The 13187-nt window shown below is 38.9% G+C and overlaps 1 protein-coding gene across 2 annotated transcripts in view; it reads left to right on the top strand.

The window, feature by feature from the left end:
* Positions 1-10460, top strand: part of MEIS1 (Meis homeobox 1) — a 133967-nt gene extending 123507 nt beyond the window's left edge. The window contains exons 10-13 of one of the 2 annotated variants that reach the window (XM_032410833.1): positions 5184-5242; positions 6372-6461; positions 6761-6856; positions 8968-9057. In XM_032410833.1, the coding sequence (XP_032266724.1) occupies positions 5184-5242; positions 6372-6461; positions 6761-6819 (208 nt within the window). In that variant the 3' untranslated portion in view covers positions 6820-6856; positions 8968-9057. Of the gene's footprint in view, positions 1-5183; positions 5243-6371; positions 6462-6760; positions 6857-8967 lie in introns of both variants that reach the window. The other variant, XM_032410832.1, reaches the window with a different exon arrangement.
* The last annotated feature ends 2727 nt before the right edge of the window (positions 10461-13187 follow it).

The raw sequence follows: 13187 nt of genomic DNA, 5'->3' as shown, positions 1-13187 counted from the left end.
GATAAGCTAAAGGGCAAAGGTCAACTTCAGAAAGCTGTTCTACCAGATCTTAGTCAGAAAACTATTCAGGTATCCAAAGATGGAGAATGAAAAGAGACAGGTAGGATTAGCAGAATGGAAACAAAAACAAAAACAAAAAAAACACACAACAACTTTAAAGTCTGATGATAAATAAGCATGTAGGGGGCAAGGAAAAGAAAGAATAAAGGAAAACTTCCTGTGTTTCTTATTAGCATAATTCAGGATTCATCTCCCATTTTCCTTGTCTGATTCCTATTTAAAAAATGCAAAGAGTTAAATTCGATTTTGAGATGATCCCATGTCTCAGATTTTTGAAGATTTTGCTCCCCTTTTAACCTCCCATTCCCCCCTTAGTAGGATTCTAGTCCTAAACGAATTAACTGGGTAAAAAGAAATACATCTCTGTTTATGTTGACATGGAATGAAACTATAAGGCCAATCCATTTTCTTCCCATTCTTGATAAAATGTCTTGTTTTGAGAAAGGGGATAGTTTGGTCACGGGAAGAAATTCTAACCCATGATGCTGTGAAAAAAGGAAAGATAGGAATTCTTTCCCTAATTCAGTCTTCTACCACCTACAGGGTGTCCAGTTCTTAAAAAGTACTTCACAAAAGAACATTGTGTTTTCAAAGCAAAATGGGATTTATAAAAAAAATATACCTTGATGTTTGGAATGTAATATGGAAAGGCAACAGGATGTTTCCCAACCTTACATCCAACTAAAAGGTTTACCTTTCTAAATGCCCAATTTATGGCAACTTTGAGCTACATTCTATTAAAGTAAGGTGTGAAACTATTTTAATGAGTAAGAAGAACTGTCCTGTTGTCATATATTTCGGACAGTGTACATCTAAGTTTCAAGGGCTGTAATGTTGGGACATCAGTTGTAAAAAAAAGAAAAAAAAGTCTCTTACATCTTTAAACTAACAAACTTTTTAAAGAGACCTTACTATTATGGAAAATAATAAAGATTGTGTATATTTCATGGACATATTTTGTCTTAAACTGTTTTGTGGTTGTTGGAGAATAGATTTTTTTATTGGACATTCGAATTGGAATTTTATCATTCTCTTTTTCTTTTCTCTTCAAAAACATTGTTTCTTCTTATGTTGAAGTTCTAATATATATTTATGTATCCATACATAAATATAGATATCTACTTGAACACACACACCACATATGAGCTTAAAGTAACTGTTTTACTGATGCTTCTCAAAATGAATGTTTTAAGAAGGGAATATGTTCATGTAAGTTTACATAAAACCTAAAGGTCTTTTTTTGGTTCAGTGTTTAGAAAATTCTTGATAATTTAGAATCTTCCACAATGGAAAGTAAAGCATTCTGTCACAAAAGCAGGGAGGATGAGACGCAAGGTCAAAGGGCATTTTAGAAACAAACAGCTGGTCCAGTTTATTTAAACAGATACAGGGATGGGGGAACTGACCTCTGTTTGACTTATAGTGGGAGGAGCAAGAATGTCATTTTATTACTTTGCCCAGAAGGAAAATGTTTTTGTATCTGAATTCACCCCGAAGTCGTCTAAACACATGGCTTTGCTGTATGTAGCCTAATTCCGAAGAGAGTATATAGAGGACAGTCTAGGATAAAATACACTAAATAGAACCAAATGTTGAGATGGTTTTCAAATTGAAAAGATGATGCTATTTACTTAGTTATTTTCAGATAAAGATGTCTGCCATGACCGTAGATAATATTATCAGTGTTTCATGTAAGTATAGGAAGCATAATCCAATAAGATTCTGAGAGTTTCCTATGTCCTCTATGTATCAATAATGTTCATTATATTCAACAATTGTTTTAAATTCGTTTTCAAAAGTGAGAAGTTATCACCATACTGCTAATGTGGTCAAAACACTTTGGACAAAGTGATTAGGGGTTCTGAGATTTTCAGCTTTTTAAATTTTTATTTTATTAAATGCATGGATTCTCACCTTTATATCTACATATCCTATAGGTAGCCTACATCTGTGTTGTCAATAACAACAAATGGCTCTTGCCACCAAAAGGGAAGAAAATAGCACCTGGTACCTGTGGCCCCTTAGCTAAAAGCCTGTGATGAGGTATTCACTCTCTACATGAGTACATCACTCTCTGATGAGGTATTCACTCTCTACACTCATCTACTCTGGGGACCAGAGCAGATGTGGAGTAACTGCGTTTAATGATGTCCCCTGAAGACCTTTAGAGGCACACAGACAAACCTCAGCATACTGAGCAGAGAGTATGGCCCAGGTGGTGAGTGGACTCAAAACCCAAGAAGAACTTTCATTCTACAAGAAACTTGTTAAGAATCATGGATGTTTGGGGCACCCGAGTGGCTCAGTCGCTTAAGTATCCGACTCGTGACTTTGGTTCGGGTCATGATCTCAGGGTGGTGAGATCGAGCCTGCGTTGGGCTCTGCGCTGGGCATGGAACCTGCTTAAGATTCTCTCTCTCCCTCTCCCTTTGCCCCTCCCCTCTGTGCTCGTGCTCTCTCTCTCTGTCTCAAAAACAAAAACAAAACAAAACAAAACAAAAAGGAATCATGGATGTTTAACTTAAGGAGAGGCCTATGGGACATGATGCATGATGGCTATACTTTAAATTTTGAAGGCTATCCTGAAGAAGTGAGATTAGAATTGTTTAAATTCCCCCAAGGAGTTGTCCTGGTGAAAGGATTTTAGATCCAGTAATGCAGAACCTTCTCATAGTTACCTTGTCCATAGCTGGAGTGCACTTTCAGGTGAGGTGGCAAGTGCTTTATTAGAAACAATCCAGCAGAGGCTACCTATCTACTTGGTGGGGATGTCGTAGAGATGATTCATGTCAGTGACCAACCTAGGTGACAGTGAAAGCCCTTTTCAAACCTGAGATTTAATTTTTCTATGATTCCTTGGGTTTAATAGTCATAGATTCAAACCTAAGTTGGTTATTATGAACTGGTCTTTGGAAATCTGAATGTATGAGTGTGAAGGAAGCAAGTTTTGGAATACAGATAAGTCACTCAATCTTCTGATGCATAGCCTTATCTTTGTCCATATGCACAAACAGTACAGTCATCAAAATCCCCAGTCTACAGAATGTTCAGTCATGCTTATTCCCAGACTCAGCAGTAGGGTTGTTGACAGTGGTGACTGGCTCAAAACCAGCTCATTCTTAGCTATCTATTTAGTTCAGAATATTCTAGATGGGTGGCACAGTAGTGGCCACGCTCTTGTCAGGATGTTGGGGGAAGGGGTGTTCACTACCATTTGCCAGCTGTATGTCATTCAGCAAGTTATTAACATCTCATGGGTAACATGTGACCTCAAATAAGTCACTTAATTTCTCTGAGCCTCGGCTTCTCATCTGTTAAAAAGTGCTCTTCCTATTTTTAGATGAATGGTATAAATCATATCCACAAAATAATATGTTTTTAAAAGGACTTTTAAAAAATATTATCAGAGTTCCTTTCCTTTAAAAGCCTGCAGATTATGAACAGAACCGTAGAAAAAGAGCTGTTTTTTTGCTCTTTTACCTATGTTAGTTACTATGAAAATTACTTTTGGTATATGAGGAATATTAATATTAAATAATTTTCTAATTGGTCATGCAGTGAAGGCAGCTAATGAAAAAGCAGATTTTTTTTTCATTTTAATTGGTTATTTCACATGGTGTTTGTGCTACACCTGTGCTTATAATGAGAATGGAGAATTAATCTAACCTTCTGCTCACATGATTCCAATTTTCATGGTTTATACAAGATAATGATAACCTGATTTGCAACACAATTTGTTGTAGATCTGTGTTTTAAATATTTTTGTTAGCCAGTTCGGGGACTTCATCTTCATATACAAGAACTGATATAATATATATTGCCAAAAAGAGTTAGAACTAACCGTGCCCTTTTAGTTAGATTCCAGTTTCATTATTGACTTTAATTACTTTTCCGATAATAAAAGAACAAAAGGATATAGGATATTGAGAATCTTAAAATGTCACGAAGCATGTATTTTTATTTTAAAAACCTGTCCCTCTCTGTGTTCAGTGGTTTGTTTTTTTAGGAACTACTTTCCTTCCTGAGTGGGCAGACTTACAAACTAGAATTCATATCGGACTATGGACCCTTTAATCGTTATTAAACTTCTCATTGTATTTTTTATGTGCTGCTCATGTTCCATCTATTCAAATCTGAGTTGAAAACTAAAAGCACTTTACTTTTTCAGAATCTAATATGTCCCACTCATTTTCTGTATTTGATATATAATTCTTAGCGTTACACAATACAAATGGATCTTAAGAGTTAGAAATTTCACAAGCTTGATTTTGTAGGGCTTGTACTAACCACTTAAAAAAGAATTCAGTGGCTAGCCACTTTTTGAGAGGCTGCAAAAATTGTAAAAAATAAGCCTTATTAAGACACTTAAATGACTTAATTAGATGTTTATTATAAATTTCCAGGGCTAGCTGGAGAAAGCAATATTATAAGTTCAATTACTATATAGCTGTGACCTCGCCTTGACCTTAGACTTTGCATAAAGAGCCAAAAAAAAAAAAAAAAAAAAAGCCACCCAAGAAATCTCTACAAGGAATGCGTTTCTCTGAAGTCCCCAGCAGTGTGAGTTAGTGGTGATAAACTCCAGACATTCTCTCATTTGATGGTGTGCTGCCATCCCAGTTCATTATCTTAATAGTGGGCATTAAAATAGAATTAGGTTTGCAAGAGGTAGGGAAGGTTTTGATAAAAACTGTAAAAAAGAAGTCAGAGAACATAAGATTGAAATGTCACTAATTAGGAGAGGTAACAGATGCCCTTATGAACATCTTGCTCTCTACGCCAAATTTCCCCCCTTGCAATTGAAAAGAGTGGTGGCTCGTATTGTTTCCTGAAAACTCTGCTAATTCCCCCATGAAAAGATGAAATGGAAGTGTCCAACTGTGGTAAAACAGGCAAACATGAATCAACTCAGAAACCCCAAGCCTGTGTACTCAAAGGTCACTGGGGGTTGCAGGTTGTGGGGCACGTGAAGCCCCGCGCAGATCGGTGCAGAGAACCATTTTGCCAAGATCTAGCTTTGCTCTCACTGTGCTTCGTCTTCTCCTCTTCCTCCACCTCCTCCCCCCCCACCCCGTTTTTGTTTAAGGAATAATGAATGATTCACTCTACTTTCTTGGTTACAGGTTTATTAATGCCCGGAGAAGAATAGTGCAGCCCATGATAGACCAGTCCAACCGAGCAGGCAAGTCCCCCATAGTGACTGTATTCAAGTCACGCAAGCGAAAACCATCCTCAAGCCATTCACCGGGAGGTCCGCTACCTGGTAAATAAACTGGGAGTGAGTACTAGGAGCGCCTGGCAATTAAAATTAAACCAGTTTAGTTTCATAACAACACTAATCAATTTAACATCATTATACAACATTTGGAGAAGGTAGGGGGAAAAAAAGCCAACGGAGAAAAGTAACTTAAATCATATGCTCAGTTACAATATTCTCTGTACACATTCAATATATTAATGGTATTTTTTTTTTTTCTGAGTTTGCCTTCCCAGTTCTTTCTGCTACTATGACCACTCCCTGGTGCATGGCTTGGTGTGGAATTGCTGTAAACTTTATTACCTGTCAAAAGGGCAAAGGGGTCAGGATCGCTTGTGGGACTCAGTAAAGTTCAAAGACATTCAATGAGGTAGAGCTTTTGTGTGCTTTAATAACCCAAGGCAGCTCACTGCTGAAGCAGCTTTTCATGTACAGTTAAAACATGGGATTCAGGTAGTGGTATAAATACACAGTTCTTTTTTCTCAGGACTTCTCTTGTGAATATCTATCTTCTGGTGTTCAACTTTTTAATTTTTTTAAATAACAGCTTTTTTTGTTTTTTAATTGTGTGCTTGAAAGGGCAAGACTTCTATGGGATCCTGGCTAAAAATCCAATGAGCATCTTTCTAGGGTTTGTTTTTGTATTGTAAAATGCCAGTAAGATCAACAACAGTGTTTACTAGGGGTGATGTAGGTCTGGACTCTCTTTATAAAATACTCTCTCATCTCCTAGGGAGCACTGTGAAAAACGATGTTAAGTATCACATTTAGACTGAGTCCTGTAATTTTTTTTTTCCTTCAGCACCCCATTATATGATCACTAGACAAAAACCCAAACAAAGTTTCTATATCTTAGCTGTTCCTTGAACACAGTGTTTTAAAACTCAGTCACAGAGGTGTCTGAGAGCTGATCTGAGAGAAATTTAACTGTGAATGGTTGAAAATTATCCCTGCCTAGTATGTTCTCTCTGTCTCGTCTCCTTCTGTGTCTCTCTGGCTATCTCTTTCTCTTTTGGAGACTGTTATTAAGAAGCTGTGTTCTGCACTTTTGTAGTAAGTCAAGGAACACCTTATAACCCCGACGGACAGCCAATGGGAGGTTTTGTCATGGACGGTCAGCAACACATGGGAATCAGGGCACCAGGTAAGACTTTGTTTTTGTGATTGCTTCTCATTTTTACCTCCGAGAGTGTCACCCCTCATCAGCACAGGTAAATTCACCTCATGCTTTGCTGTTACCTCCAGCTGCCTGCCTTGCCTGCCACATCTGTGCATCTAAGATATTGCAGAGGGGAAGCCAGGATCTTTATGCGCTGAAGATCTCACTGTTTTTCAACCCTCTGGAACCTGTTTTTTTTTTTTTTTTTTTTAAGGGTCTTTTGGCACTATCTGTTGACTTTGCTCATTTTCTGGCCTCTTCTTGGATTTTTATCTCCCTTCTAGGACCTATGAGTGGAATGGGCATGAATATGGGCATGGAGGGGCAGTGGCACTACATGTAACCTTCATCTAGTTAACCAATCGCAAGGCAAGGGGGAAGTAAGTACAAATGGGGTCTTTGTTTTCACTTTGTCCTAGGAATATTTTTCCTCTTGCATTTTCTTATGTTCTCCTTGCCCATAGCTTCATGCTTGTTCATTCCTTTCCATGAAACTCCTGGTTTCTTGCTTCCTTCATTTTCTCCTTGGTCGTGATCAAGCTTTTAAGCTTATAAATACTGTGTATGATGTACATTTATCCTGTGTGTTGCTATTATACAGTACTGACCACATGACAAAACAAGAAACAGTCAGGAGGTGGGGGAGTGGGTTGTCATAGCAACAGACTGATTTGCAAAATGTAAGCAGTCTGCAGCAGTGCAAGGAGAGGAAAGAGCATGTCCCCAAAGTGTCATAAATCTGTCTAACCGCAGTTGATGCATGAGTTACATTTCTACACTAACCTGCAAGACACCGAAAAGCCAAACAGAGACTTCTTTTAGGTAAAATAAACGCTCGCTTTACTTAGGGTAAGTAAAGGCATATTTTGAGCCTCAGTCAACTAAACTTTGATTTTTTTTCGTAGTTTATTCCTTTGTCTGTCCATCATAATGGGATTACGTGTGGCAATGGAAAAAGGGAGAATACAAAATAGAGGTGTGCACAGCAGGCTGCAGGGCTTAGCCCAGGCTAATTGACTATATCCAAATTAAGTATGCCATCACTTGCAGTGTGACAAATGGATTTGACTTATTCAGTATACAAAAACAGAGATCATTAATGCAATCTTCAGTGGCAGGCCTAGTGAAGTGGGCCTAGGAAAACTGTCCCAGATTCTTGCTCTTGCATTTGCTCTCCTAAAAAGACACTCCAGCAATTCGTGTTCAAACAAGTAAAACTGTTTTGAACACCAAAGCTCTTGTTCACTTCCTAAATTACCCCTAATAGCATTGCTTGTGCTTTGTTTCTGAAATTAAAAGCAGTTATGTCAGAGTCTTGGTTGTGTCTCTGATTATATTAACACACTATTTAAAATCGCTTTGGAGGCCAAGGGTAATTCGTACTGGTCGTCTTCTCTGGGTGCGAGTCAAATATAAGTTTAACAATTAGCTCTTGAAAACATTCCATTGAGCTTGGGAATGCAACAGTCTTATTACCTCATCATGGAATTCTCTAGCTTAGTTAATTTAAATATTGTTTCTTAGTTTCTGGGTCAATTAAATTTAAATGATGTATTTTATGCTTCGTGACCAATTAAATTAATAGGTTATTACAAAAAATATTATCATCTTTTTTGATTAAAGAGCTGTGGGTACAGTATATTTTATAAGCAATTTTCATTAGTTCAAAAATGTTCCTTTAGGCTAGATTAAGCAGCCATTCATTGCTAGAGCCTGGAGACCTTATTCGAAGGTGTTCATCGTATTCACAGTGCACTATTACTTAGAACTAAAGCCAATTGAACCTACTTAGCAATAGCGTTATGCCTTTCACCCTTGATGATTATGGAGCTTATAGCTCTCAGAAACAATACACCTGTCAGTTTCCATCAACTATAGCAATCCATGCAGAAGACAAGAGGCCCCTCAAAGCAGGAGGGGTATTGTTTTAGGTCCAATTTTTCTTATTGTTCTCAAAATCATTGTAAGGTGGACAGGGTTTTGAGAAGGCTTTCTTTCCCCCAGCTCTAAGAAACCACGAGGAAGGAATTCATTGATAAGTGTTATTGTTTATTATTATGGTTGTTGTTTAAAGTACCGGTTTTGCTACATAATCAGCCTTAGGAAGCCTCTCGAGTTCAGATTCATGGGAGGTGTTTCCTGAGCAGCACAGTGTACTCCTGGACTCTTGGTAGAGAATGTTTCGGGGAACAAAAGTGCTTCCTCACATCAGACCTCAAATAACATTAGTTTTATTTTTTCAAATAAATAAGACCTCAGTAGGCAGACCTGATAACAGTGGCAATGAAAGGAAAATAGTTGCAAAATGTGAGTTTCCAGTATGACAGTTCTCATTTTATTTCCTTCTGTGTGAATCGAAAGAATTCAGAGCTCTGTTCCCTTAATCACAATCAGTGTTCCCTGGCTTTCATAGGATTGCCACTGCCAGAGCCACGCTACTTGCTTTTTCATAATATTTTCTTTTTGTTTCTTTCTTTTTGAATTTCTACAGGGCTGCAAAGTATGCCAGGGGAGTATGTAGCTCGGGGTGGTCCAATGGGTGTGAGTATGGGACAGCCAAGTTATACCCAACCCCAGATGCCCCCCCATCCTGCTCAGCTGCGTCATGGGCCCCCCATGCACACGTACATTCCTGGACACCCTCACCACCCAACAGTGATGATGCATGGAGGACCGCCCCACCCTGGAATGCCAATGTCAGCGTCAAGCCCCACGGTTCTTAATACAGGAGACCCAACAATGAGTGGACAAGTCATGGACATTCATGCTCAGTAGCTTAAGGGAATATGCATTGTCTGCAATGGGGACTGATTTCAAATCATGTTTTTTCTGCAATGACTGTGGAGTTCCATTCTTGGCATCTACTTTGGACCAAGGAGCATCCCTAATTCTTCATAGGGACTCTTAAAAAGCAGGAAATACCAACTGAAGTCAATTTGGGGGACATGCTAAATAACTATATAAGACATTAAGAGAACAAAGAGTGAAATATTGTAAATGCTATTATACTGTTATCCATATTACGTTGTTTCTTATAGATTTTTTAAAAAAAATGTGAAATTTTTCCACACTATGTGTGTTGTTTCCATAGCTCTTCACTTCCTCCAGAAGCCTCCTTACATTAAAAAGCCTTACAGTTATCCTGCAAGGGACAGGAAGGTCTGATTTGCAGGATTTTTAGAGCATTAAAATAACTATCAGGCAGAAGAATCTTTCTTCTCGCCTAGGATTTCAGCCATGCGCGCTCTCTCTCTCTCTGTCTTTCTCTCTCTCTCTTTCTCTCTTTTCCTCTCTCTCCCTCTCTCTCTAGCCTGGGGCTTGAATTTGCATGTCTAATTCATTTACTCACCATATTTGAATTGGCCTGAACAGATGTAAATCGGGAAGGATGGGAAAAACTGCAGTCATCAACAATGATTAATCAGCTGTTGCAGGCAGTGTCTTAAGGAGACTGGTAGGAGGAGGCATGGAAACCAAAAGGCCGTGTGTTTAGAAGCCTAATTGTCACATCAAGCATCATTGTCCCCATGCAACAACCACCACCTTATACATCACTTCCTGTTTTATGCAGCTCAAAAACATAGACTGAAGATTTATTTTTAATATGTTGACTTTATTTCTGAGCAAAGCATCGGTCATGTGTGTATTTTTCCATAGTCCCACCTTGGAGCATTTATGTAGACATTGTAAATAAATTTTGTGCAAAAAGGACTGGAAAAATGAACTGTATTATTGCAATTTTTTTTGTAAAAGTAGCAGTTTGGTATGAGTTGGCATGCATACAAGATTTACTAAGTGGGATAAGCTAATTATACTTTTTGTTGTGGATAAACAAATGCTTGTTGATAGCCTTTTTCTATCAAGAAACCAAGGAGCTAATTATTAATAACAATCATTGCACACTGAGTCTTAGCGTTTCTGACGGAAACAGTTTGGATTGTATAATAACGCCAAGCCCAGTTGTAGTAAAGTTTGAGTGCAGTAATGAAATCTGAATCTAAAATAAAAACAAGATTATTTTTGTCATGCTGACTCCACTGCTTGAAAAATTTGTTTACTGCCCCCCCAAATTTTTAAGGATTAATGCAGTAAATAGGAAAATTAATTTTAGCTCCCTCAGACATATTTGTACTTGAAAATTTTAACCACAAAGTAAATTATTTGATAATAGTCACTGATTTCTTTAAGCTGACTTAATGAACTCCTAATATCAGCAAATTTAAGGACCAAAGGCACTAAACTAACTGTAGCCTCAGATTTCATCCAACAGAATTCCTCACCTAGTATCAGTGAAATTATTCTTGCACATAATGGCAAACCTAAATACAGAGGTAAGTCTTTTACTAAGAATGTTACCTAGGATGAGCAGTAGATGTTTATTAGTAAATTAACTATGTGAATTGAAGAGACCAGACTTCAAAATCTAATTTTTATAAATATTCTCTATGTTCGCATTGGATAAAACTGGTTATTAACCAATTTTCCAGAACAGCTGTACAGAATTTCTGCATGGCAGCCAGCTAAATGGTACAAAATAACATGTTTAAGCTGGAATAGCTTATAATTTTATTTAAATAAAATTGCTGCTATAAAAAGTGCTTCCCAAAGCTAAGGGAGATATACAAATATTTTAATTAAGGCAAATTCTCCTTTTAAAAGAATCATCCTTTTAGGAGTGATTGCTTTGTAAACAAAGGATGGGTCAGAGGAGAGCGCCTTAAACTCAAGTCTGACTTTCAGGCCCATGTCACCCTATAAACCCGCCCTGAACAATTCTATTTTCTATTTGAAAAGAGAAACCAGCTGTGGGCTGGGTTTACTAGGTGACGTGTGATTGACTGACTCACCTGCTGGAGCGCAGCGCGCATTCTCACCTTTTGTTTATTGGGCCTTGTTTCTAAACACGTGGATGCGCAGACGGAGCGAAGCTCGACCCTCAGCCGCCTCCGCTCGGCAGCGCCCTCCGCCCCACTCCGCCCCCACCCCATATATGGGCTTGTTTAAATTTCAGATTTGGACCCACTGGCAATTCTTTGGGGACATAAATAGTCCATATTAGTGAAATAATTCTCTTTTGGTAGCTGGTTACTAGCAGTTAACAACCATTTATTTACTTTAAAAATGAATACTAAACTTTATGAACTACCCATCCATTTGCCCCTCCTCCCCAGTACATGCCTGGGTGCGTGGGTTATTTTCAGCCTTTATTCTTGACGGTGCTCTTGCCGGTTGGGGGAGGGAAAGAAAGGGGAGGAGACAGAGAGGGAGAGAGAGAGATGGGAAGGGGGGCGGGAGAGGCAAGCACCAGGAGGAGGAGTAGTGTGCAAGTGAAGAAGAATCGGGAAATATGGAGACTATGAAGATTCAAGATCATTAGTGTCCAATGAATTAGAAAAAATAAAACAAACTGTGTTCTTTCCTTGTGTTCCCTGCTCCGTGCGGCGGCTTTGTGAGGGCCTTGCTCTCCTCAGATCCTTTCTCCCCTTGCCTGGACACCCCCACTCCCCCTTAATGCGATTTTAGCTTTTTCTCTTGTAAATTTCAGAGCCAGCTTGGAGGTTATTGAGGACACTTATCTGAAAGAAAGAAATAATAGAGGTGCTGAGGGTGTTTTTGATGTTTCTTAAAAGACAAAAACAGAACGCCCTCTTCTAAACAAGGGCCCACAATTGTACCTGCTTTTTATTTTTGTGGGGGGGGGGGCCGCTGGTTGAGTGAGACCTTTTAGCACGATTTAAATATTTTTTAAAAAATTAAAAATATTTTACCCTATCATATTTAATCAGCTGTAATTATAACACATTCGAAATGAATAATATGCCTTGACAGTATTTTTATTGTTATTGTTCATTGCATGATGTTCGACTGCTTTAGAAGCACAGGAAAGAGAAGTAAACGCGCTACAAATGGGGAATTACCCTCGTTTAGCATTAAAATTCATTTAGATAAAATTGCCACAAACATTTAAATGGGAAGATTAGTTCCCCCTCACGCCTTATTGCACTCGCTCAATGGTTCCGTTAAGAACATTTTACACGTTGGAAATTCCGTCTTCTCAGACGGCTTGCTGTTTCCTAGTTACCCACATTCAAAGCAAAGGCGCAGCAAAGGCAGCCGCCGCAGCAGCAGCAGGGGAAAAAAAAAAAAAGTTTGGCAACTGGTCTGCAATTCATCCGCTGCTGGCCCCAGCCTCCCCTCCGCCCACAGCAGTTCGCCCCCCACCCCTCACCTTTCCTCACCCCACCTCTTCTCTCCCCATTAAGTAATTTGCTGAGTCCTGTCCTTCAGAGAACAAGTCGCTTAGTTGTACAGTATTTGAATATAATGTTAAAATACAAAGACGCCAGTTTGCCCCTCCCCCGGTCTCCCCTCTCTGGCTTCTGCTCTGAGTTGAGGGTTTAGTTGGAAAGTGCTGAGTTTCTTACATCCCCTACTCTGAGGCTACAAGGCACGTTTTTTGGCTTTCTTTTCTGCCAGGACATTGCCAGGAAATTCACCACTGTTTTGGTTTTTTTTTTGCTTGTATTAGAAACGTGTGAAAGAATTAGTTTGAAAAGTCCTTGCTACGTCTAGTTTCTCCCTCTCCTTTTCTTTTCTCTCTCTCTCCGCCCCCCCTTCTTCCCTCCCTCCTTCCTTCCTCCCTCTCCCCCTCCCTCCCTTCGCAGAGCCGCAGGAAAAGAAGAATGTCGGCTTCGACTGCCATCTTTTGGG

The sequence above is a fragment of the Phoca vitulina genome, unplaced genomic scaffold, assembly GCF_004348235.1.
Source record: "Phoca vitulina isolate PV1807 unplaced genomic scaffold, GSC_HSeal_1.0 scaffold12, whole genome shotgun sequence".
Lineage (NCBI taxonomy): Eukaryota > Metazoa > Chordata > Mammalia > Carnivora > Phocidae > Phoca > Phoca vitulina.
Note: the sequence above shows the minus strand (reverse complement) of the source record. Positions and strands in the feature narration are given on the sequence as shown.